At 46.0% G+C, this 25,171-nt stretch overlaps 3 protein-coding genes and 1 long non-coding RNA gene across 20 annotated transcripts; 2 read left to right on the forward strand and 2 right to left on the reverse strand.

The window, feature by feature from the left end:
* Positions 1 to 231: 231 nt before the first annotated feature.
* Positions 232 to 5,738, forward strand: LOC101064464 (sulfotransferase 6B1). The gene is made up of 7 exons (XM_003963742.3): positions 232 to 517; positions 792 to 904; positions 1,295 to 1,384; positions 1,469 to 1,595; positions 4,883 to 4,977; positions 5,061 to 5,217; positions 5,311 to 5,738. The coding sequence occupies exons 1-7, from the start codon at positions 325 to 327 to the stop codon at positions 5,436 to 5,438; spliced, it is 903 nt and encodes a 300-aa protein (XP_003963791.1). The 5' UTR covers positions 232 to 324; the 3' UTR covers positions 5,439 to 5,738.
* LOC115249540 (uncharacterized) lies at positions 1,130 to 2,007 on the reverse strand. Its single transcript, XR_003888220.1, has 2 exons — positions 1,685 to 2,007; positions 1,130 to 1,578 (listed from the first exon to the last, which is right to left on the reverse strand). It is a non-coding gene; the product is annotated as an uncharacterized lncRNA (long non-coding RNA).
* Positions 5,739 to 5,805: 67 nt separating the features above from the next.
* Positions 5,806 to 9,246, forward strand: LOC115249539 (protein ZNF365-like). 2 transcript variants are annotated; one of them, XM_029835150.1, is made up of 6 exons: positions 5,806 to 6,070; positions 6,512 to 7,075; positions 7,160 to 7,469; positions 7,827 to 7,983; positions 8,047 to 8,090; positions 8,402 to 9,246. In XM_029835150.1, the coding sequence occupies exons 2-6, from the start codon at positions 6,517 to 6,519 to the stop codon at positions 8,601 to 8,603; spliced, it is 1,272 nt and encodes a 423-aa protein (XP_029691010.1). In that variant the 5' UTR covers positions 5,806 to 6,070; positions 6,512 to 6,516; the 3' UTR covers positions 8,604 to 9,246. The 2 variants fall into 2 exon arrangements, with proteins under 2 accessions (XP_029691010.1, XP_029691009.1); XM_029835149.1 differs by having other exon boundaries at positions 5,808 to 5,978.
* A 329-nt stretch (positions 9,247 to 9,575) lies between these two features.
* On the reverse strand, positions 9,576 to 23,462 carry LOC101070119 (inactive ubiquitin carboxyl-terminal hydrolase 54-like). Of its 16 annotated transcripts, XM_029835135.1 has the most exons (22): positions 23,310 to 23,462; positions 22,074 to 22,286; positions 20,479 to 20,571; positions 20,269 to 20,403; positions 20,086 to 20,199; positions 19,885 to 19,967; positions 18,781 to 18,883; positions 18,559 to 18,705; positions 18,254 to 18,403; positions 17,363 to 17,525; positions 16,352 to 16,480; positions 15,703 to 16,234; positions 15,284 to 15,402; positions 15,045 to 15,209; positions 14,778 to 14,890; positions 13,853 to 13,905; positions 13,360 to 13,768; positions 13,191 to 13,288; positions 12,982 to 13,082; positions 11,484 to 11,593; positions 10,958 to 11,364; positions 9,576 to 9,813 (listed from the first exon to the last, which is right to left on the reverse strand). In XM_029835135.1, the coding sequence occupies exons 2-13, from the start codon at positions 22,224 to 22,226 to the stop codon at positions 15,342 to 15,344; spliced, it is 1,863 nt and encodes a 620-aa protein (XP_029690995.1). In that variant the 5' UTR covers positions 22,227 to 22,286; positions 23,310 to 23,462; the 3' UTR covers positions 9,576 to 9,813; positions 10,958 to 11,364; positions 11,484 to 11,593; positions 12,982 to 13,082; positions 13,191 to 13,288; positions 13,360 to 13,768; positions 13,853 to 13,905; positions 14,778 to 14,890; positions 15,045 to 15,209; positions 15,284 to 15,341. The 16 variants fall into 16 exon arrangements, with proteins under 16 accessions (XP_029690995.1, XP_029691003.1, XP_029691006.1 ...); XM_029835143.1 differs by lacking the exon at positions 9,576 to 9,813 and having other exon boundaries at positions 10,431 to 11,364; positions 15,634 to 16,234; XM_029835146.1 differs by lacking the exon at positions 9,576 to 9,813 and having other exon boundaries at positions 10,432 to 11,364; positions 15,284 to 15,364; positions 15,690 to 16,234.
* Between the last annotated feature and the right edge of the window lie 1,709 nt (positions 23,463 to 25,171).

Consider the following 25,171-nt stretch of genomic DNA (forward strand, 5'->3'; position numbering starts at 1 on the left):
AAATTAGGGACAACAGTCTGGAAAAAGTAAGACGTTGAATAAAAGGTGAAGATGGAGGTGAAACCAGCAATGCTGCTGCAGAGACTCTCAGGAGAAGACAGGAGGCGGGGCCGGAGGGGTGGGGCTTGCAGAGGCGAGGCTTGAAGAAGCGGGGTCGTTTTCCTGCACGTGTTTGTGTGGCATTTGGAGGAGTCTCCAGGCCCCTCCCCCTCTCCTTACTAGAGCGTGAGTCGCTCTCTCTGTCCATCTCTATGCCAGTGATCGCTCTCTCTCTCTGGATTCTCTCAGCAGTTGCTCACAGAACTTTTGCAGAAGTGATTGAAGATGAGCTCTGACGGCGTCTCAAACCTTCAGACCAGGATACAGATGGCTCAAAACATGAAGGAGGAGGAGAAGCAGTACCGGTACAACGGGGTACTCTATCCCACCATCATGTGTCCAGAGGAGAACCTGAAAGTTCTGAACCAGTTCCAGGCCCGGTCAGATGACATCTTACTGGTGGCGTATCCCAAATGTGGTGAGTGGATAATGTTTATGATTGAGAATGTAAAAGAATTCAAAGGAAATTTTATGGTCTTCATATAAACCTTTACTGGAGTTTCTGAGATAACGTTATCACCTCATCTGAGAATTTTGGGGGAAAATTTTGAATTTCAAACATGAGTCATAATTCTATAATTGTGTTTTTCAGACACAAAAAAACCCTTCTTATTCCACATCACTTGTGAGGTCAGGGTGCATGGTGCATTCAAGGAATGTAAGAATTTGTGTGTGTGTGTGTGTGTGTTCAGGATTTAACTGGATGGTGGGAGTGATGAGGAAGATCATCGCTGAAGCCACAGGAAATAAAACGGAGACTAAGATGCCGCCAATTTTGGAGTTCTTTGGACCTGAGAACTTAAAGGTCATTGTTATAACATCAACTCTCTCCACCACGGGGCAGAATGGATGGGCTCAGTTATTGTTGGCTTTATTGTCCAGTTTGCTGGGTTTGGCTCCTTTTAGAAAGAGTAGAAACAATAAAAGCATTAATGTTCACATTAGCACCTGCTGATAGAAAAAGTCTTGTCTGTTAGCTGACTCTAGCCAAGCTAATTCAGTTTGCTAGCACAGACAATCATAACTTCACTGACATTGTAATCTTTTATTAACACTCCAGTGTTAGCGTAGCTGTCAGCTAACATTTTTCCCCAAAGATACAGTTAGCATCTGCTTCTAAATGGTTGTAGTGACATGTTGAAGTTCCAATGTTTCTAGAGAAACAAAATGTGACCTTCTGGTTGTCCCCCCTTAGCTCATGGAGGCGGCGCCATCTCCCAGGTTTCTGGGAACTCACCTGCACCCCGATAACATCCCTGCCACCTTCTACGAAAAGAAAGTGAAAGTGAGTTTGTTCCTCAGATTCTAAACCAACTTTCTTCTGTTCTGTAGCTGTTTGGGTAGAGGGTCTGATGTCTTTGTATGACAGATGTTGGTGGTCTTCAGGAACCCCAAAGATACTCTGGTTTCCTTCTTCCATTTCTATAACAACAACCCAGTTCTCCCATCAGGACAGTCCTGGGACTCCTTCTTCTCCAACTTCATGAAGGGTGAAGGTGAGGATGGAATCAGAAGTAATGTTAATGTTAAAATCAAAGCTAACAGACGTGTTGCTAGCCTGCAGCTAAATGCTGCCCTGCTGCACCTGAGAGCATGACTCAGCATGACTGTACAGAGGTAACCACTCGTCACGTACGTCCTGTCCATGTGCTCATCCAGGTTAGACTTTGTCTCACACGTGAGCTGTGTCACATGACCCCAGCAGACATTCCCAGTCTTTTGTGATGAGTGGTTGTTAACATTGCATTAGCTTAACAATGTTAATGTGACTAAGGACAAAGTTCATCCATCCCGGTTGTTCAGGTTTCTGTCTTCATATGTCATATTTCAGGATGACGTTTGAAAAAGTCTGAAAAAGTTAGAACACATAATATATGATTATATAAATACATTACAATATTGCTATATTACACCATTGCTCATTTTTGCACTAAAATGCATTATTATCAGTTTGTTTCTGATTTTTCAATAAACATCTTAAAGGGTTTGCTCCCCAGCTCAGTGCCTGTGTATTGGAGTTTACCCCGGTGGATGAGAGGGTAGCCTCCCTTCGCCTTCGGGTGGGGGGACGGATCCTGACTGTTGTTTGTGCCTATGGTCCAAACAGCAGTTCAGCGTATCCACCCTTTTTGGAGTCCTTAGAGGGAGTGCTGGAGAGTGCCCCTTCTGGGGGCTCCCTCATCCTCCTGGGTGACTTCAATGCTCACGTTGGCAATGACAGTGTGACCTGGAGAGGTGTGATTGGGAAGAACGGCCCCCCTGATCTGAACCCGAGTGGTGTTTTGTTATTGGACTTCTGTGCTCGTCTCAGATTGTCCATAACGAACACCTTGTTCAGACATAAAGGCGTCCACATGTGCACTTGGCACCAGGACGCCTTAGGCCGCAGATCGATGATCGACTTTGTGGTTGTGTCATCGGATTTGCGGCCGCATGTTCTGGACACTCGGGTGAAGAGAGGGGCGGAGCTGTCAACTGATCACCACCTGGTGGTGAGTTGGCTCCGATGGTGGGGAAGGATGCCGGACAGACCTGGCAGGCCCAAACGTGTTGTGAGGGTCTGCTGGGAACGCCTGGCAGAGTCCCCTGTCAGAAGGAGCTTCAACTCACGCCTCCGGGAGAGCTTTGACCATGTCCCGGGGGAGGCGGGGGACATTGAGTCCGAGTGGACCGTGTTCCGTGCCTCCATTGTTGAGGCAGCTGACCGGTGCTGTGGCCGCAAGGTGGTTGGTGCCTGTCGTGGCGGCAATGCCCGAACCCGCTGGTGGACACCAGCGGTGAGGGATGCCGTCAAGCTGAAGAAGGAGTCGTATCGGGCCTTACTGGCCTGTGGGACTCCTGAGGCAGCAGATGGGTACCGGCGTGCCAAGCGGAGTGCAGCTACGGCGGTTGCCGAGGCAAAGACTCGGGCATGGGAAGAGTTCGGTGAGGCCATGGAGAACGACTTTCGGACGGCCTCGAAAAGGTTCTGGACCACCATCCGGCGTCTGAGGAGGGGGAAGCAGTGCACTGTCAACGCTGTGTATAGTGGTGATGGTGTGCTGCTGACCTCAACTCGGGATGTTGTGGATCGGTGGAAGGAATACTTCGAGGACCTCCTCAATCCCACCAACACGCCTTCCAGTGAGGAAGTAGGGCCTGGGGACCTGGAGATGGGCTCTCGTATCTCCGGGGCTGAAGTTGCCGAGGTAGTTAAAAAACTCCTCGGTGGCAAGGCCCCGGGGGTGGATGAGATCTGCCCAGAGTCCCTTAAGGCTCTGGATGTTGTAGGGCTGTCGTGGTTGACTCGACTCTGCAACATCGCGTGGACATCGGGGGCAGTGCCGCTGGATTGGCAGACCGGGGTGGTAGTCCCTCTTTTTAAGAAGGGGGACCGGAGGGTGTGTTCCAACTATAGGGGGATCACACTCCTCAGCCTCCCTGGTAAGGTCTATTCAGGGGTACTGGAGAGGAGGGTCCGCCGGATAGTCGAACCTCGGATTCAGGAGGAGCAATGTGGTTTTCGTCCTGGCCGTGGAACAGTGGACCAGCTCTACACCCTCCGCAGGGTCTTCGAGGGTGCATGGGAGTTTGCCCAACCAGTCCACATGTGTTTTGTGGACTTGGAGAAGACATTCGACCTTGTCCCTCGGGGGGTCCTGTGGGGGGTCCTCCGAGAGTATGGGGTGTCGGGCCCGCTGATACGGGCTGTCCGCTCCCTGTACGATCGGTGCCAGAGTTTGGTCCGAATTGCTGGCAGTAAGTCGAACTCGTTTCCGGTGAGGGTTGGCCTCCGCCAGGGTTGCCCTTTGTCACCGATTCTGTTCATAATTTTTATGGACAGAATTTCTAGGTGCAGTCATGGTGTTGAGGGGATCCGGTTTGGTGACCTCAGGATCGCGTCTCTGCTTTTTGCGGATGATGTGGTCCTGTTGGCTTCATCGGCCCGTGACCTCCAACTATCACTGGATCGGTTCGCCGCCGCATGTGAAGCGGCTGGGATGAGAATCAGCACCTCCAAATCCGAGGCCATGGTTCTCCACCGGAAAAAGGTGGAGTGCCTTCTCCGGGTAAAGGAGGAGATCCTGCCCCAAGTGGAGGAGTTTAAGTACCTCGGGGTCTTGTTCACGAGTGAGGGAAGAATGGAGCGGGAGATCGACAGGCGGATCGGTGCGGCGTCCACAGTAATGCGGACTCTGCACCGGTCCGTTGTGGTGAAGAGAGAGCTGAGCCGAAAGGCGAAGCTCTCGATTTACCGGTCGATCTTCGTTCCTACCCTCACCTATGGTCATGAGCTTTGGGTAATGACCGAAAGAACAAGATCACGGGTACAAGCGGCTGAAATGAGCTTCCTCCGTAGGGTGGCTGGGCTCTCCCTTAGAGATAGGGTGAGAAGCTCTGCCATCCGGGAGGAGCTCGGAGTAGAGTCGCTGCTCCTCCGCGTTGAGAGGAGCCAGATGGGGTGGCTTGGGCATCTAGTCAGGATGCCCCCTGGACGCCTCCCTGGTGAGGTGTTCAGGGCATGTCCCTCCGGTAGGAGACCCCCGGGGAGACCCAGGACACGTTGGAGAGACTATGTCTCTCGGCTGGCCTGGGAACGCCTGGGGATCCCTCCGGATGAGCTGGAGGAGGTAGCTGGGGAGAGGGAAGTCTGGGCTTCTCTCCTTAGGCTGCTGCCCCCGCGACCCGACCCGGATAAGCGGTAGAGAATGGATGGATGGATGGATCTTAAAGGGTTTTGTGTGTGTGTGTGTGTGTGTGTGTGTGTGTGTGTGTGTGTGTGTGTGTGTGTGTGTGTGTGTAGTCTCCTGGGGGTCATACTTTGAACATGCGCTGGCGTGGGACCAGAGGATGGACGACCCTGCGGTTAAGGTCATCACATACGAGGAACTGAAACAGGTACTTAGTGGAATCTTCTTTTGAACAGGAAGTTTTGAGGAAAAGTGTGAACATTTTTCAGCAAAAACTTTCTGTTTATGAAGGACTTGAGCTCAGGTGTTGGTGACATCAGCAGCTTCTTCAGCTTCAGTCTGACACAGGATCAGGTTCAGCACATCACAGAAGGAAGCACCTTCAGAGCCATGAAGGAAAACGCCGGGAACTCTCATGCCGCCATCGGGAACGTCATCTTCAGAAAAGGTGAAAACGTACAACTGTAGTTATCACGTGTATGTCAGCGTCACAAAAGTGAAGATTAGAGGTTTTATGATGTGTGTACGCGTGCACGTGCAGGTGAGGTTGGTGACTGGAAGAACCATTTCACGGCTGAACAAAGCAAAGAGATGGATGAGGTCTTCCAGAAACACCTGGCAAACACCAAACTGGGAGCAAGACTCAACTACCAGAAGTTCTGTCGGTAAAAAGAGCCGCGCAGACACCAGCAGCTTCTCCAGACTCAGACCTCCAACACCAACATAAACTCTGAAGGAATGCAAACCAACACGAACAATATCAAAGGCGACCAGGAAGGACAGAGGCTTTGTAGTATTCACGACTGTAAAACTTAAGGAAAAGTGCAAATTCAGCTGATCAGAAATTGAAATATCATTTTAGCATTTTACACTTTTTAATCTGATAATCGGTTTCTCCTCATGTCTGTTAGTCTTCATGTTTGTAGTTCACGTGATCGTGAATAAATAAAATAACCTTTTTCTATCTCAAATTATTTGACTCTGAGCGTCAAAATAACGAGACAGTTGTGTGTTCTGGGCAAAAGTCTAGGATTCTTGGTGTATTTTGAAAGGGCCAACAGGATGCGTGGCTGTTGCTTGTAACTTGACTGCGGTGTTCGGCGTCTGTGTGTCCGGAGGATGAATGACATCATGTGGGCTGTGGTGTACCCAGGACATGACACCGTCACAAACTGACGTCTACAAGTGTTTCACTTCAAACGGGTCCAGGTACGGTCGGGTTCTTCCGCTCAGCCGTGTTTTAACGAGGTTTTTTCCCGCTAGCTTATGTTAGCCTAGCCTAACAGAGGCTAACTGAGCAGGTAAAGCTGATTTGACCTGTTCGGTTCAGACACAATAGGTGGGACTGAAGATGCACGTTTATTGGGTTTCATTTCTGCTTTTACTTTATTTCTAAACTATTGTCAGCTCATTTAGTAATTATATCACGTTGGGGAGCAGATAATTACATATTTAAAACTGTTTTCCAGCTGCTCTTCATGTGGGCATTTGAGTCGTTGTTTCTTTATCCGTTTTCAGTGGAATAAACATTTCAAGTGTTTTGTCACTTCTGTTTCACACGTTTCCTCACGCACAAATCAGCCTTTTCCAGGCTTTGTTCTGTTGTCTACCTCGTGTAGACATGTGTTAATAGAGCAGCTAGGTGGATTATTGAGGACTGATTGGTGAATTAAGGTGGAGGCGTCCACCTGAATCAAAGGAATACTAGTAATGGCCATTCTCTGATGTTCTTTCTCTTCCAGGTGTGATGCAACAGAAGTTGCATTGTAAAGGTTCTGGTTCTTTCCTCCTGGAGAGGAACGGACAGGCCTGCGGTGCCAATGTGCTCTCCAGTGACTCTCCGTTGCACTGTCCTCGCTGTGGCAGCAAACGTTTCTGCAGCCTGGCGTCACTCTGCACTCACCTGGAGTACCGGCACTCCTCCCGTCCACCAGAGGAGCTCACCACTGGCTTTAGCATCACCGGTAAACCACCTGACCCACTGACCTCAGCGGCAATCCCCTGGCATGACACTAGCCCTCCAGCCTACAGGGGGCAGCAGAGCACACAGCAAGGGGCTCATGCTCATTCCCTCAGTGACAACAGGGATTACAGTTTCGCCCAGGCATCTGAAAGACGGCGCACACAGAGCGTTGGGGTGGGGACGCAGGTTGAGACAGGACCAGATGATGCACAACAAGAGGAAGGGGAAAAAAGGGAAGGAAGTATGGATAAAGGCTGTTTCAGCCCTCTTCGGCTCCCATTTTCTCCTGCTGATCGCCCCTTAGATTTGGACCTGGAGCCGGACCTGGATCTGAATCTAGTTGGTAAGTTGAACTATGAAAAGATCTGGGCTGAGGCAGCTTCTGGAAGAGCTGGTGTTTGCCTAAAAACAACCGTCTTCCCTCCAGAGCCGACTTCCTTCTCCAGGCTGGAGACAGCAGCAGCCTCATCCACTGTGCACCGGCAGCTGGCCGGAATCCTTCGGGCTGCCGATGGCACCATGCAACAGCAGCTGGTATGGGTGAGCACAGAGCTGGCCCAGACGGACACGGAGCTGCTGTGTGAGCGCGCTCACTCACAGCACCTGGCTCAGGAGAGACAGGAAGTGGCTGAGAGAGAGCGCTCGCTGAGCCGGCAGGTGGATGTAGCTGTCGTGGTGATCGCTGCGCTAAGAGAGCAGCTCAATGCTTCTGAGAACCAGCTGGAGCAGCGAGAGAGGTGCAGATGATGTCATGGTGATGTCATGATGATGTCATGAGACATGAGCTCTAGTCAGTCAGAACTAAAATAGTCAGTCAGTTTAACCCAATCAGAGAAAACCCAATCTCTCATTTTTGTTTTTTAAAATCTTGATCTTTAAACATTTTAAGGTTTTTTTAAGAGCTTCTCTTTAGCTGCAGAGATGTAAACGCCTCGGATGTTGTGGTGTTTACCTGAGTTAGCAACTGCTAAGGCTAAACATGCTGTGATGCTTCGCTGGTTTGTTACTGGACTAACTGACTGGATATCTCAAACCAGTAGTGACTGCGCTCTGCTCACGAATGGGCAGCAGGTCACATGATGGTTTGTGTGCAGGGAGGTCATAACCATCCAGAAGTTTCTGGATGTGGCAACACGACAGGAGAAAAGTGGTAAAGTTCGAATCCAGCGTTTCATCGAGGACCTGCTGAGCCGTATCGCTCTGGCTGAAAGGCTGCTGGATTATTACCAGGCTAATGGCAGCCACCAGCAGGTACATCAGCTGCAGAAATACAGGCAGCTTGAGCTTGATCTCTGACCTTTGTTGTGTCCACAGGAGCAGCCAACCGATATAGGATCACGTCTAATCAATAACAGCAAGTAAGTCGGATGTGATCAGACATTTCAGCAGCAGTCAGTAAATTCTGAGCAGACCTGAATCATTTCATTTGATGATCAAGTTTTAGAGGAGGGGCCAAAGTAAAGGGTAATTTATTGTAAAAATAATCATTTGGCTATGATCAAAGTTTTGATTTTTTGCCTCTAATAAAGTTAAGATTTTTCATCAAAAGGTTTTAAACAGTTAATTTTCTCCTTTGATCTTTTACATTTCAGATCTTTTTTGAATCTTTGGTGCAGAAAGCAGCATTGTTTAACTGATTTCTTCCCATCTGACTTCCCATCTGTTCCAGGTCAACAGGAGGTCAGCTGTCCTTTTCTGGTCTCTGTGACAACAGAAACTATCCCTCACAGTCTGGCGGCCAGCGCCTTTTCTGCCAATCAGGAGCAGATCGGGAGCGTCTGGCTCAGTCGTCACGCCTGTTTTGTCGCCCTGAACTCAGAGATGACATCTGGAATCAAAATTGGCGCCGGTCAGCCGGGCACGAGGCGTAGGACGGAGAAGGAAACCCAGAGAGGTCGATTGACCATGTACTCATTCTAGTGCCAACCAGTGGAAAGGCCTCGAGGATCACAAGCATTATTAGTGATCAAGTTTGGAATCATAACCGAATTCTTTAACCCAGAAAACCAACAAGCATCAGAACATTCAGAATCCTGTTTTTAAAAAACCTGAGACTGTCCAAAAACTGCTCCATCCATTAAACTGAAGCTGGTCAGGAAGGCTTGAACTGGGAAGTTTTAAACATAGAACCTGTTAGCCCAGTTATCATCTTAATCAGTTAGCCCAGTTATCATCAAAATATCTGTGCTTTAGAGAACCTTCAGGTAAATGTGTTTGTTTCATCTGCAGTTAAATGGTGGATGTAAATGACGCCTTCTTGTGGTTAAACTTGTGGTTACTTCCTGTTAGAAACTCGATCGTCGTCATCATGTGGTCTCATCTCCGCTGTTGTTAAGCTAAACTCCATCATTACTGATCATTGACATCAATAAAAATGGCGTGTCGTGTTTCCCGATAGAACATTAGCATTAGCCCCAGTGTTTCATATGAACTGAGCAGCCATCTTGGTTTCAGACCTGACATTTTGTTTAGTGTGTTAGCTGGCAACATTTGAACAAATTTCAGAATAAACAGCAGTTCTTATGTCTTTAAATCTCAAAAATATTTAATGCTGACTTTCTCCTGCGTGAACCTCAATATTTCATGTTTGATTGGTCAGATTATCAAAGTGCTGACAGATTCAAATAAACCATTCACTGACGTTACTAAGCAACTTTTCATGCTGAAAAAAAGCAGTCGATATTTTTGAAAGTTTTTGGTTTGAACTGCATAAATGAAGGTTCTTTATTCAAACCACGGGCCACTATTCATCATCTGCATAGATTTGGCCAGCACATGTACAGTACTGTAAATGTAACATTGCTTCTCTATCGCCACATGAATCATGTTTAAAGTGACTTCCACACCAGGATGCATTTATTTAGCTAGCTCCTGTGTGCATCAGTGGTCATCAATCTTGTTTCCTGGTTACATGTAAATATTAAAGATGTACATTTGGTGAGTTGTGCAGTGAAAATACTAACATTGTGTGTCATATGATGGGTCAATCAGCAGGGGAACATGGTCTTGGTGGTCTCCGCCCACTCTTATTTGTCCATCTCCAATCAGAATAAGGGAGCCCAGTAAAGCCAGTGGGGAGTACTGTTAACCCAATAACAAAGGAAACATTAAAATGACACCACTCATCATCAGAACTGTGCATGATTAGCTTTAATATAGATTTTAATTGGATGTGCCTACTTGGAGTCCACCCCTTGTTATCCTCCTTTTTTTCCTCCATCAAAAAGTTTGGCATGTATCTCCTATGCGCTTTGGCTTAGAGACACCAAACTTTCCCAGAACCTGGCTAAATTATGGGAATTAGTGGCTATGACTTTTCTTGTAATTAGTCCTGGGGGTGGCAAAGATATACTTGTTTTCAAGGCCTTTAAATCCCATTGTAACTAATAGAGTCCTGGAATTTAACCCCAGGTTTGATGCTCCAGCATACATTCACCTAGAAAGGCGTGGGGCATTTCTTTAGCACCTGGAAAATGCCCTCTCGACCCTTTTCAGCTCTAGTTAGAGCCGGAGACCACGTGACCTAGAGCGGAGCAGCAGAACAATTCAGATCAAAAATCTGCAGTTGTCTTGCGGTTCTAACGAACCTGGCTTCGATAGAATTGGACGGCGTTAAGCAGTCCAAATCAGCATTTTTACGTCCAATCACCTGATCACGAATCTGCATGTGTGGGGGGGGGGGGGGTGGAGTAGCTCACAGGCAGTGGGGACAGGAGGAGCTGCTCGCAGGCATTGTGCAGGTGCTGCACAACATGGCGCTGCATAACATGCACTCAATTGACTTGGTGGGGGGGGGGCAACAGGCAGACATGGGGGGGCAGAGACCGGCCAGAGGGTGAGGCACACCCTGACAATTTCTGCGGGATTGTCTAATCATTTCTAATTTTGCACATTTCACAACTAAATAATCACAACGGTTAGTTTGACTTGTTAATAGCAATAGAGTCACCTAAAATAAAGTTCTCAGTGCTTGGAATGTTTTCAATGTTTTCATCACCTCAGTTCTACAACGTGGAGAAATGCATGAGACTTTGTTAAAATCAAATGAAAACTTGGTCAAATACCCCAAAAATGGTTTTATTGCTTAAATGAGACTAAATGTCAGATGCAACCTTAGGTTTTAGATACGGACATGAACAAATGTTCACTCTGAAAAGGTCAAAAAAGTCCAGTGGAAAAACAGACTGCTCCACTTTCTGATGCATATCCTTCATTTCCTGTTTACCTTCTGCTGAAGATCCAGCTCCATCCACCAGAATGTCTGTCCAGGATTATTAGTACCTGCTGTAGGATGTGATGTGAACAGAAGCCAGTGTGTCTGTGGGATCCAACTGCCTGTAGTCATGACGGCGCCACTTGTTGTCCGCAGGACGTCAAGACCAAGGGGCTGGGCTGAATCGTGCTTTGATGTATAGCAGGTCAATGGCGGTGGCTAATGGCGGCAGGACAGTGTAGCGTAGACACTCTGGGGAGCCAGGCTGGGTCCAGATATGTGCCCAGGCACAGCAGAGATGGAGGGGGTGGGTGGAGCTTGTGGAGGAGCCCATGGAAGAGTTCCATACATCAATGCAACACTGTGATCTGAGAGTGCATGATGGCAGTCAGACAGAACCAGAACTGGCTGGTGGGCTCCTGCAGGTGGGGGGCAAAGATGAAAGAGAATGATGATTGTCCTTATTAGCAGCTCAGAAATCTCAGCTTAACCTTTATGATAATTATTCTACTAAACTAAACTTTATACTAAAAACAACCTGGAAGTGGGAACCATCACATCATGAAGAACTGCTTATTTAAAGATCTCCAGGAGGCAGGGCTTGTGCTTGTAGGCAACAATGTCAGGTTCAGGTGCTGAGGGGCCCCGCTGTCGCAGGGTTAGGTGGGAGGAGCAATCAGCAGGGCAGGAGGTGACAGGGGCGGTGAGGGAGGTGGAAGGTGGGGGGGCCCAGATGACAGTAAGGGAGAAGGTGAAAATAGAAGAAAAGAGAAAACAGAAGAATGAAAATGAAAAATGTCTCTAAAGAAACAAATAGGTGATGTCATGTTTGATCACAATAGTAAGTTTGAAAGGGACGGAGCTGCAGCGTCACATCCTTTGACCCAAACGAAGATGGCGTCGCCTTTCCGTCACATAGGCTGTGTCCGAAACCACCCCCTATACCCTACATAGTGCACTCAATCGTGTGGACGCCATTTTGAAATAGTGTCCGAATTCTTAGTGAGCATCGCGAGTGCACTCAATGTATCCCACAATGCACTGCAAAAAGTAGTGTACAACCGATGCACCCGAACTCGGTAATATATCCCATCAGCCTTTACGGTATCACGTGATAATCTGTCAATGGCGGGTAAACGAGCAGACATGACGTACAAATGTATGTAATATAATGTTATTATTATATGCTATTTGTTTCACATATCTTTTAAATCTGTTACAGAAACTGGTAGATAAAATGTAAAAAAGAATATATTAAATTGTATAGTTGTATTGTTGTATTTGTAATATTAAATTGTTTAAATCAAGTTAACTTCCATCAAAGATTGCTTTCTTCGCATCATATGGTTGATAACAAATGCTTTATTCAAAGTTTAAATTTAATTGATACAGTTTTTGATTTTGAAATGAAAACTATTTACATAAACACACACACATAAAGAAATTGCATTTATCCTATTGGGATTTTTTAATAACTATTTACAAAAATGGAACACAAAAATTTTTCAAATTAAGAGGAACCAGCTAGGTTCAACAGACATCATGCTCCAAAACGCTGGATTATGAAGACCAGTCCTAAATGTATATATATATTTGAGAATGTACCATCATGTCATGGCGCGAAAATGTCACTAATTATTTGAGATAATAAGGAAGTGTTATGTTATTATTATTGACATTAATATTTCAATCTATTATTATTATATAAAGATAATAATAGGGTAAAATATTGCATTTTCAAAGAAACGACCACTAAATGTGTTTGGGTATGTTTCGGATGGGTTAAAATAATTAAATGGACCTGGCCACTTTTCCCGGCGACCGGTTCGTTATTATTATGCGACAACATTACGTCATTTTACGTGCGCCGTAGTGTCCGAAAGCTAATTTTGAATTGAGTGCGCTACGTAGTTCACTCAATCCATGTCCCCCATGTAGTGAGTAGTGAATAGGGAACGAGTGTGTGGTTTCGGAAACAGCCATAATGTCAAAAGTAAAACTGGAAGTTCCTACCCACATTCCATCTGTCCAATCACCTGGCTAGGGGTGTGGCTGAGGCAGTTCCATTCAGACAGCGTGAGATGCATCGCAGATTCTCTGCACCGTTGTTTTCACCTCTTCCTGCCGGCGGCAGCAGCTGGAGAACAATTACAAATAATACATGATCCATCTTTAAGATTCTCATTGCTCTAATCTGACACATACATTACACATAATGCACCAAGCATACATTTTTACAAGATACCTTCTGAGGCAGGTCGACCAGCGTCCTGTAGGCAAACTTCTCCAACTCAGCAGTTGGTGTCTTAGACGGAGGAGAACTTGACAGCATCCTCCTCACACCTACACACACATACACACACACACAGTCATGGATAGTGTCAGCGGGGTTTGATCTTCCTCTCCGTTCTAACCTGGTTTGTATTTGAATGAGGGGGTGTTGGATGGCAGATGCCCTGGTGCATGCTGGGAGCCTTTAGCAATTCTGTTGCCACCTGAGAGCCATAGTGTTGCCTGACATTCCCTGCCTGACGTTTCATGGGCTGGGTTGCTCTGGAGTCCTGAACTGAGAACGGGCACCCAGACCAGTGACACTGGGTCAGACTACAGGAGGGTGAGTTAATTTAGGGTCTGATTTGTGGATGAACAGCAGAATAACCAGTGTTGTGTTGGTCCTTTTGAAAAGGGGACCACTTCCTGAATGGGTAAGTAGAAAGTGGGGTTGAAGGGGGCGGGGGGGTGGAGAGAGGGGTCTCCTAAAGTCAGAGCAGGGGCCTCCACTTCTCCTGACGTTCCTGGGTGAACCTCCAGGAGCAGGTCCAGCTGTGGACATGGGTGAACATGCTGAGGTTAATTCGGGGTGGGGAAGCTTAATGAGACAGGAAGACGTGGCCTGACTGTCCTTACTCGCAGCTGAGTGGTCATCTGTCAGAAGTACCTGGAGCAAGAGTGGTTGATTCCTAGAGAGTGAGCGAGAGACACGGAGAGAGGGACAGTGATAGCAGTCACATTTTATGCTGTAAAAGTGAAGGTAAACACCTGCGCAGGTGTCCACAAGACCGGTAACACTAATTTCTGCTACTTTTCATTAAACTTTGGCAACTGTTGCTATGTTAAGATTCCATCATTGAAATCACACTAACTGAAGACATTTTGTCTGACGTGACATTAGCAAAGAGACAATTTATCTTAAATAACCTTTAACGACTACGATTTAATAAATTGAAAAAAGTGGAAAACTCACAACAAGCACGTTTTTACAGATAAAGGACTTAGAGTAGAACAGAAGCAAAAGTTTAGACTAGACGGAACAAAACTGAACTTTAGTTTCCTGACATCGACTCAGGTAAAAGGTGAAGGGGAGGAAGCAGCACCTGTGATTGGTTAACCAGAGTTCCTCCATTTGGCTTTAAAGGATCGATTCAACACATTTAACTCCACACACACCTGATTGCAGACTGTTACTTTTCCTGATGTATCACTGCAGCGGACTGTGGTCACAGGCTCTGCCCTATATCAGTGGCTGAAGTTTGACCGTGTCAAATGACAACACAGTACAAAACAAAAACAAAGAAGAAATTATGAAAAATAAAATTGGACCATGCCAAATGATTTATGATTAAAGCTTTTTTACATCTGAGAGAAAGAAATGTATGGAAGACATAAAACATAGAACACATTGTGATACTAAATTTATAAACTTAAAAAAAGCCCCTCAAAATTCTATAAACTTAAAAAATGAAGAACCTTACTCAAACTTACACACATTTGGCTGTAACAGGTGAGATGAGGGTGTTTTTGTGTGCGTGAGGCGGAATCACACTGATCTTACACTCTGCTTCACTGACAGCTGACAAAGCGGCGTTGATGTCACCCGCCTGCTCCAGACGCACCAACTGGTCGAGCAGAAGCTCTGCCTCTGACACACTATGCTCAAAACTGTTCCTGTGGAAGAGGTCACACACACACAGATTTATGTGTCAGCACTGTGGAAAATTTCTGCTGTCCATCCCAAAAAAAACAATCTCCTGCTCTCTCCCTTCCTCTTTCTCCTTCCCTATCCCTCCCTCTCTCTCTTCAGCCTTCTGGATCCACACACCCTGGATCTGGAGCTGGTCAAGGTCCAGGTACTTGCTCGGTTGGGGGTTGAAGCCGAGCACCACCCCTCTCTGCTTCTCCTCTTGTCGCTGCTGCTCCTCCTCCCTGGTTCTCCTCTGTACCTCCTCTTGCAACTCATCAAGCTCACTGAGGTAGGTAGGTGGCACTATTTCAAAAACACAAGTTATGAGGGCAGATCTCTATTTACTGCCCAAAGGCCCCTCGGTACAGAGGTCCTACCAAAGCTCCCCATGCTGGCAGAGCTACATTCCCGCAGCAGTGTGCCACTACTCTTTGATCAGATGTTCCTCCGTGATGGAGCTGTGGATGAGGACAAAGGTTCCTTTACAGCAGACTCCCTGAAGGAAGGAGATACAAGTCCTGATGAATAACCAGAAATTAAAGATTTTGTGAAATCACATCGCCCCCTCAGGGACAAATAAGTTCCTTTGATGCATCTACAACAGTGAGGATGTCTACACCAGTGAGGACATCTATACTAGGGAGGACATCTGCACTAGTGAAGACATTTAAACCAGTGAGGACATCAATACTAGGGAGGACATCTGCATCAATGAGGACATCCGCACCAGTGAAGACATCTGCACAAGTGAGGACAGCAGGATACAGACTCTTCTGGACAAACCGATGGAGCTCACTGTTCTCCAGGCTTCAGGTCCCGGCTGATGGGGCTGCTGTTCCTCTCGCCGCTCTCATAACCAATCTCCATCCTCTGTATCAGCTTAGAAGAAAGGGGCGAAGGAGACAGCTCTGCTGGAAGCCGGCTGCTGTAACTGATGGGTAGAGATTCACCAGTTTCTTGAGGAACTGTGGGGGAGGCCCATGGAGCTTCCCCTTCAGGTCCCAGCAGGCTGTACCCTCCCTGCTTCCTCCTCTCTCTGGTGAAGATGGAGTCAATGTTCAGCACCTCTCGTTGGGGCCTCCATGCTGGCCTGCACCTTCCGGAGCCAGCTCGTTCATAAAAACTGGACTTTGACTCAATGCTGGTGTCAGCTTTCCAGTCCAGGGGTTTACTGGAGGAGCTGGGAGTAGTGTTGCTGGAAGAGGAGGAGGAGAGTTTTCGACTGTGGTTGATGATGCTCATCGTCTCCTTAAAATCTCGGAGGAGACTAATGGAGGAGGAAGGTTTAAGGAGGCGGTGAGGAACCTGCTGCTCCCTCAACGTCTCGCCTGGGGGGAAAAATCCAAGATGACCTTTAATCCCTGAGTAACAGCCTTCAATAAACTGAACGATTGATAAGATGGTTGTTGATGATGATGATGATGATGACGACGACACACATCTACCCTCACTGTGGTAGCCTGCCAACAAGGCTTCGTTGTCTGTTCTAGATCGTTGGTGGCGGCTCGAGCTCTGCCTCTTGTCTCCTGACACGCGTCCTTTCCTCAACAACTGCCCTCTGTTGGTCAGGTGGTCTATGACAGGAACAGAACACAATAACGTAGAAGGGCAGACTATGATTGGCTGTTGCTGTATTAAAGGGAATTTTCACAGTATGGTTTTCTAACATTTATTTCACTAACAATAATAATTAATTAAATGTTTTATAAATCCATGAAGATTCTTCTAAAAGTGTTTATTTATAAATTTATTATCATGAAAAATCTGCTGATGAAAAAAATTGACCTCATGTATGAATCAACTTCTATCAGGGAGAATTCAAATCTTCCATGTGTCCTTTAATCATTTAGTGTGCGTGATTTATGAAGTTGGGGCATTAGTAGCTGTCTGGCAGAAGGATGGTTCTTGGTTCACAGTCTAGGCAAAATCTGGGAGGTGTTCTGGTAATATGGAGAGGTGCCAGGACACTTTCAGAGCATTGCCGAGGTACCCTTGAGCAAGGTACCGAACCCCCAAATGCTTACATACAGTTTTCAATGAGCTGGGGACTCATCCAGGGTTGAACTTGCCTGTATGCAGCTGGGACAGATTCCAGGAAGGGATAAAGTAGTTTACGAAGTTTTATACTTCATTGTTCAGATGGAAAATTGAATGCTGTCAAAAATGTAAAAGCGTGCAGAGCTGCGCTGGTGCAGATGATGGAGTCCTGCCTGAGTAGGGATTCATAGTTTGAGTGTGAGATCAGGCAACACGAGTACCGGTATCTCTCTGTTGATGACTCGGTGCGAGTGTCACTGGAGATGGACTACTCACAGCCTGGCCAACAGGGGGCAGAGGGGCAGGGTCAGTTGTGACGCAACCAAACAACACCGCATCAAGGATCATGCGTCAGTCAGCTAGTCATGGAGCAGTAGCAGCTTGGCTAACCTTGTGACTATGAGCTGTATTATCATTACCTGAGTCCTCACTGTCATAACACAACCTGTTGAAGTGATAAAGGTCGAGCCGCAGATCCTGTGCTGGCACCGGCGTGCCCCGCGGGTTAGCATATAGCAACAGCAGAGGCTGGTAGTGACCTTTGATGCAGCGAGAGACCACGTCCTTCCATTGTGGACCAATCTGCAGATGACAGACAGCCAATCACAACCTGAAAATATCGGCAATATTTCTCAGATTCTCAGCTGGACATGGGTCCAGATCAGGACATGGGTCCACCCACCGCATGTGCCAAAAATACTCCTGATCCAAGCCTGAAGAAGTACATTTAAACTATTTTTGAACAGTTGCATTTGTCTGACATGAAAGAGAAGCTGCTCTGATTAAAGTCAACCTTCCTCTTCCAAAAGTCCAGATTTCCATTCAAAGAGCCAGAGACCAACAAGCATGTGAAAGAAACTGTGACCGCTCCCTTGTTCTGCCTGCAGTTACCAATAACGGAGGGAAATCCTGCTTTTTATCAATGGCAGAGAGAGAGACAGGGAGAAATGAGAGAGAGGGGAGAGAATTGGGAAGAGAGAGATGGGAAAGAGAGATAGACAGGGGAAGAGAGAGACAAGAGGAGACAAAGAGAAAGGAGTTGTAAAAAAGGTTTTCTTGTAAATTTTTGGCAGTTAAACTTTTTCTTTAAAATTGAGGCTTTTTCCATTTTTTCCTAAACCTTTTTCATTGATTGTTTTTTTTATTGCTTCATCTGTTTGACAGAGAAAAAGATTCACTTGAAAGATTCTCCGCTCACAGATTTGTCTGCTGGCAATAAAAATCGCTACATTTCTGAATAGTTATTTTTTGTCAGATGTTTCTGTAAATATTATTTCATGATCAAATCTTATTTCTGAGATCAAAGCGACCTCTTTGACATGAGCATCGTCGAAGTACATCCAGCGTCGCATCCTGGTCTGGAAGAAGAAGGTGGAGTAATGTCGGCCGTAGTAGCACACTATGCCCACTAGGTAGAGCTCTGACTGGCGAGCCTTCTCCTCCGTCACTCTGGAAAACAACTGCAGAAGACCACAGAAGAAGAGACGTGTCCTCCGCTGTTACACTGAAAGTCGGTTCCTGTTATGAGCTGAACATTCTTGAGAGCTCATCCTGACAATGAACCAGGGATGAATGTTGGAGGAGAGACCAGCGAGTGGCTGGATCTTTGTCTTACATCTCCCAGATGGAGACACGTTCCCAGTGCGTGGATAACGTCCTCGGCGAGGTCAGAGTGCTCTGAATCCCAGACCAGTCCGATGGTAACGACCTCGGGACTGTTGAGGAGAACCCGGCTTGTCCGGAGCTTCTGCCCACACTGACCCTGACAACCAGGAGGAGCAGATGTTCACAGAGGAGTTAACATCAAGCTGTGCTAGGGACCACAAAGGCGTCTTACGGGACAGTTGCGAAGGTCGCCCATACTGGCATTCCTCAACAGTTCACCAAACATTCTGGGTGTGGCTTGCTCCCGAGACGCCAACATCTTCAGAGCCTGGTTGCTGAGAAGGAAGAGGAGGGGAGGAGATGATTGAGCCGAGCTTCCTGTTATCAATGTGCAGAAATGATCAGTTCACATAAAGAGAAAAAATGGCAAAACTTTTCTAAACTTCCTATTTTATACTTTCCACTTATTGAATTTAAGTTTTAAAAAAAATACTGATACGGTTACAGATTTGGTTCCATAGATCTACTACAACAACTTGAAACAGTAAGTGCCCCCGAGGTTGAAGAGTAAATCCTGCTGGACAAACTTTGATACTGCAAATATAGCATTGGTTAACTGCTTCCACTGGGCCCAAAAACTCTTTTTCTTAGGCTAACATGGTGAAAGAGATGTCTAGAACTCAGCCAATAAATAAATATGGGTGTGGTTAATACCGAGAGGCTGGGCTGTGTCTGAAATCACTTCCTGTTCCCTGTATACAGAACGCTACAGTGTATGTCACTCACATTTTCCCAGAACCATGGGAAAATTGTCTGCAATATGGAAAAATAATGTACTGATACATTGCACGAATACAAACTACAACCATGAACAACATTACATGAATAACATGAAAATCGACATGCTTTCAAGTTGAAATGATGGCAGGAGAGGCAGAAGAGTAGAAAAGAGCAGGAAAATAACCAAGAATGACAGGAAAAGGTGAGATTGTGACTGAGCCAAAAGCAGCTCTTCGACCAACCAAACATCTTCATCAGTCAAGGGGGATGACTGAGGTTCACCAGTCTGGGTCAGGAGAAAAGCAAAGAGGAACCAGGGAGGACCTTCACAGCTTGTTATCCAGCATGTGCTGCTCATCAAAGTGGTTATATTAAACTCTAGTCTGGTTGATAGATGGACTAACCCTAACCCTGGTCCCCACTCATGAACTGGGAGACTGTTTAGGGAGCTGCTAGAAAAGTTCATCAGGTTTAAGAATGTCAGTTCTGTTCTGTTAATATTGTAGCCATTTCTAATATCAAATTAGACATCTTAAAGAATAACACACACACTCACCACAGTGAGGTGGTGGAGATGTAATGGACCATCTGACTGAAGGGTAGAGGTTGTGATGATCCTCCACAGTTGCTGCACACACACTGAAACACACAGAAACATAATGTTCCTGCTGATAAAGAAACCAGGAATTTCTTAGGTACTCGTGGACATCACTGTGGTCATGGTGGCTGCAGTACCAGAACCCGAACAGGCCCTCACCTGTTCCAAAAGCATCATGGAGAACTTCTGGTGAGGGATACAGTGTCGTGCCATGCAAAAATCATCTTTAGTCTCGTCTACCATGTGGAAGTGAATCCTCATCAGAATATTCTCCTGCAGGAATGCAGAGACAAGTGTGATCATCAGAATCAGGACCCTGTCTGGGCTGAAGGCGACTCTTACAAAACACTCTGCTGCATCGTCCATGATGCCGAGCTGAAACCGCCGCTCATCCTGGAAAGCTTTGGCGAGAGCGCTGCGAAGTGTGTCAGAGGGGAGAACTTTCTCACTGCTGTACTGGAACTGAGCAAAGATATTCTGAAACGAAATAGATAAGCAGGTCAGCAGGGGGTGCCACCACTGGTCCGCCTCACCTGACACATACAATCTCACCTTCAGAGCGCAGAAAATACATGAGTCCTCCAAGCATTTGTGATGGATCAGCCGACGGAAGCTTCGGCGAAAGATGTCCAGGTGCCACAGAACCTGGAGAATAAAATAGCACATATTTAGATTGATCAATACACGTTTGATTAGCTCAGCATAAACATGTAGCTCATGTTGTCTTTCATTCTTCATCATTATGCTCCAGGAGGATTCGAGAAATTATTTTCCTTCAAAAATTTCCCATCAAAAATATAGATCATTAAAATTCCACAAGACTACGTGTGTGTGATACGCAGGGTGTGTGTGTGTGTGTGTGTGTGTGTGTGTGTGAGACCCTATCCCCGCTCTATTTACACATGTGAATTATACTGACTGGATGTGAATCTGGGCATCGTTCTCCTGACATCTGCTAGATGGCGTTGTGAGTAAACTACACCATCAGTTCAGGACAGATTTTAATGAAGAGTGGTCCTGAATGGGCAGAGCCATCTGTCTCAAGAAGACCATAGGATCTTTGGCTCTATTCAAATTTTTTCATTTAATCAAATAATGTAATAACCAATAAATTGAGGCTCATTTGCTCATTGTTGAGGATCAATCACCAAGCATGATAGGAAATGAAGGAGCTGCTTGAATTGATGGTGTTTGTGTTTCCTGGTTTGGGAACGAAGAATGTTCCAGGTTTGACTTATGTCATCTTTAAACATAAACTGCAGATTTTAGCTTCTGTTGAGTCAGCGCTCCTGGAGGGCCTTGATTTTCTCCATCCTGTCCCCCCCCACCAGCTCCAATCTGCTGTTCTCTTCCTGTTGGTGCTTGGACCACCATCTGTACCAACATGTGACATTATGATTCCTCTTGCTTCTTTGTAACATCCAAATTCTAAATAAATCCAAGTCCGTTGTATAAAATAACCCCATTTACATCAAAAAGAACATTTAAAAAAAAATTGTACCAAAGTTGTACCATAAAGAAAATTTGATGCTTTAGTTTGTTCAACATGACAATTTGTTAACAAGCTTTAAAATTCTTCTGTGGTCTTTAGAGGTCCAGATCCACCCCATCTGGAGAAATGAAAGGCACCTGATCAACCCAGTCTTCTCAGGGTGCTGGTTTACTGCTGGTTCCATAACCTTTATCAGTTGGATTGGGGGTCCAGCCTTTAGCTATCAAGCCCCCTGCTGTGGAACCAGCTCAGTGCCCAGGTTCAGAAGATGATGAAGATGAAAACCTTCCTCTGTGACAGACTTTATTCTGTAGCTACAGACATTATGCTGGCTAAGATAATGCTAATAGAACAAGAGCAGCTGATCTTTAGCATCATCTTAGCGATGCTGCCATAGGCCGAGGCTGCTGGGAAACGTGATTACCTGACTTTCTGTCTCCTGACTGGTTCATGGTTGCCTCTCCTCTCACCTACTCTGCTGTTCTCAGGTATCACGATCCCAAAGTTGTACTTTCACCTCCTGACCTCTCACCCAACTGAACCACTTGGTTTCAGTTCAGCAATTTCAGTTTTGTTGCTGTATTTGTATGTTGTTTTGGTTGTGGTTTGATGTAGGGTCAGTGTGTGTATCATGTGTGTATAGCCATGTGTGTACCTGCAGGGCGCTGTTCAGGAAACAGCTGTTTTGTCCTGGTTCGTTGCTCAGACCTTTGCTGGGAATGATAGTTGTCATAGTGGGAGGCAGCAAAGCCCCCTGAATCCCACCACTGCCACTTCCTGACACAAACTGGTTCCTTTTCCAGGACATTTGTGTCCGTCTCTGCGGTCTCTCCCACTGTCTCTGTCTCTTCCTGAAGGACTCAACTTCCTGTTTGTTGTTGTAATGAAGTAAATAAATGATCAATCTTTTAAGAAATGCATCCATGACTAAAACACATTGAAGGAAGTTGAAGAGCATGGTTTCCTGTCATCTGCCATTGACCTTCACAAGCATGAGAAAGAAGCTCCACCATCTTATCTTTGTAAAGGTCAACGGTCAGGGCAGCAGGACAGAAAAGGCCATCAGTCAGGTTGTTAAGCAAGACTCTATTTAAAACAATAAAATGATATTTGAGAAGAATCTACTGGGGAGGTTCCATTATGAGGGACTGGGACAACCACAACCCATCCTCACAGTACAGGACGGTAACACATCAAACATTTTAGTCAATATGAACACCAGAAAAGGCCATCATATCTTGACCTGAGCTTTACTCAGCAGGCTCGGAACCTCAGCTGAGCAGGTACCAAAGAAGGAAAACCTCCAGCTCCTCTCCCTCACCACTACCAATTACCCTGACCCAGGAGTGTCCAAACCTGGTCCTCTTGGCCCGCATCCCATTCGGGGTTTTGCCCCTCCAAGAGGTGTCCCTCCAACACACGTTTGTCTTTCAAAGTAAATATCATTTATGAAACATTTATGTTAAACTAGTCACCTGAGGTCAGTTTATCATATTTTCATCTACGCCCAAAAACCTATCTGAAGCAGTCGGAAATTAATCCTCATGAAACACGCCTCATAACTGTGTAAAAGTGGTCAGAGCACGCGGGAACTCTTTGCTAAATCTGCGTTATCTATTTCTTTCTTTTTAATTAATCTGCATTAAGCCGGTCCCTCCACTTTCGACGTGACGTCACTTCCAGCAAAGTTCCTACAGACAATGACAAAACCACAGCGGCACCAAGCACTCTGTCCGGGGCTTCGGGGCTCCGGCTCATCTGAAGAAACCGCTCAGCGCTCCGCAGGGCTGCGGCACCACCAACACCGTAATTCTAACTGGTCCATAAGTCCCAGCCCGGCCCCTGCTGCCTTCAAACATCAGCCCAGATAGAAAGACGGAAACCGGCTCACCTGTCAGCTGCAGGTCGCTGGAGGAGGCACCAATCCTGGTTGACTTGCAGGCAGGGTCCGATGCAGAGAACCGGAACCGGAGACTGCAGCCAGTGTGAGAACGGCGGAACGGAGGGGGCGGAGCTACCACCTGTGTGTTTGTGCGCGTGTGCCTATCCCCATGCCTCTTCATGAACTATCGGAAATTATCGATACGTTGATTTATTTCAGCATTTCATTTTAAAAATGAAACCTATTTAGATTCAAAAGACTAATCTCCTGTAAAGGGTTATTTGTTGTCATGACTGACAACTAACGTCAACACACTGTCTCTGAAAAGGTTCCACAGACTTTTCTATGCTCTCAGTATGGATCAGGAGGCTTCCCCGTCAATTAAGGAAGAAAAATAAGATGTTCTAGCGTTCCGGAGGGCCTTTTTATAAACTACCATACAGTCTTTCCATGCTAAATGGTAGCTATCTATTTTACAAGAATACCACTTTCTTTCTAGTCTTCGCACTTTCTGCTTGAGGGTCCTAATGTGTGAATTATACCAGGGGGCACACCTCCTCTGATTTACTATTTTCTTTTTCAGGGGGCAACAGAATCAAGCCTGATTCTCAGTGAGGTTGCTGCACCTTCAGCAACAGAGTCGAACTCGGCAGGGCTAAGATTATAATGATTAATCCCTGGAGAAACATACAGTGGTCCTGGGATTAGCACAGGGATCACTTCCTTAAATTTAGCTATAGCATTATCTGAAAGACATTTGCTATAATAAGATTGTGTTCTGAGCATAGAAGAATCCTTAATCATAAATGTAAAAGTGATCAAAGAATGATCTGACAGGAGTGGGTTTTGAGAAAGCACAGACACATGTTCTTCATAAATCAGAACTAGATCAAGGGTGTGGTTGAAGCTATGAGTTGGTTGATTGATCTGTTTAAGGAAACTAACTGACTCAAGTAATGAACTGAAGATGATGATGTGTTTAAAATAACAACCACAGAACCACCAGTTATTACAACCCACGCCCCTGCGGTGTTGATGTTCCCATAGTGACCAAAAAAGCAGCAGTGGATATGGGGACTCCAAACGTGTTGTTTTTTTAATCTTTTATAAACGTATATTTTTGTTTGTTGTTGATTCTTTTTTTGCAAACTTCACAAACTAAAATAATGCATTTACCCTAGTGACTGGATCCTCACGTCGTGGTGTGTACAGATCATAGACTGTACATGAAAGATGGACGTAGTTTTCTGATCTGAAAAGTGAAGCCAAAGTGGAAGTGAGGTTATAATCGGTGGATTATATACCACTGATATCCGCTGGGAGTTCCAGCCCTGACTCTAATCCACTCCCATTCATTTTTAATCAGGAAATATTCATTCAAAAACGGTGTCAACAGCCACATTTCATCATCCTAAGATATGATCTGGTGGTCCATCTAAAATTATTTCCACAATTAATTAGATATTAATCCTTTATAACTGGGGTTGTGTCCATTTGATTGACATGCATGACATACACTAGAGTCTGTGGGTGGGCTGCATAGACTGAGGTCAAAGGTTACCCCCACCCCTTACTCCTCCTCCAGCTTCACCCTCTTTGCCAAGTATTGTTACTTCTGACTGCAAAGATCCAACATGAAGACATCCTTTAAACATAATTCCTTGCTCACAGAAGGTTGCCACTTGTAGGTACAGATACAGGAGCTTACTGAGTGATTCAGAAACAACCTGGAGTTGAACACAAAGACCAAGGAAATGGTCCTCGATATCAGGAGGAAGAGAAGAGACCATCAAGCACTGGCCAGAAAGACTCAACTTCCTTCATGTGCTGAGGGAGAACTGCAGCTGCCCTTCGACCGGGCCACCATGGAG

This window comes from Takifugu rubripes, chromosome 4 (genome assembly GCF_901000725.2).
Source record: "Takifugu rubripes chromosome 4, fTakRub1.2, whole genome shotgun sequence".
In the NCBI taxonomy this organism is placed as follows: domain Eukaryota; kingdom Metazoa; phylum Chordata; class Actinopteri; order Tetraodontiformes; family Tetraodontidae; genus Takifugu; species Takifugu rubripes.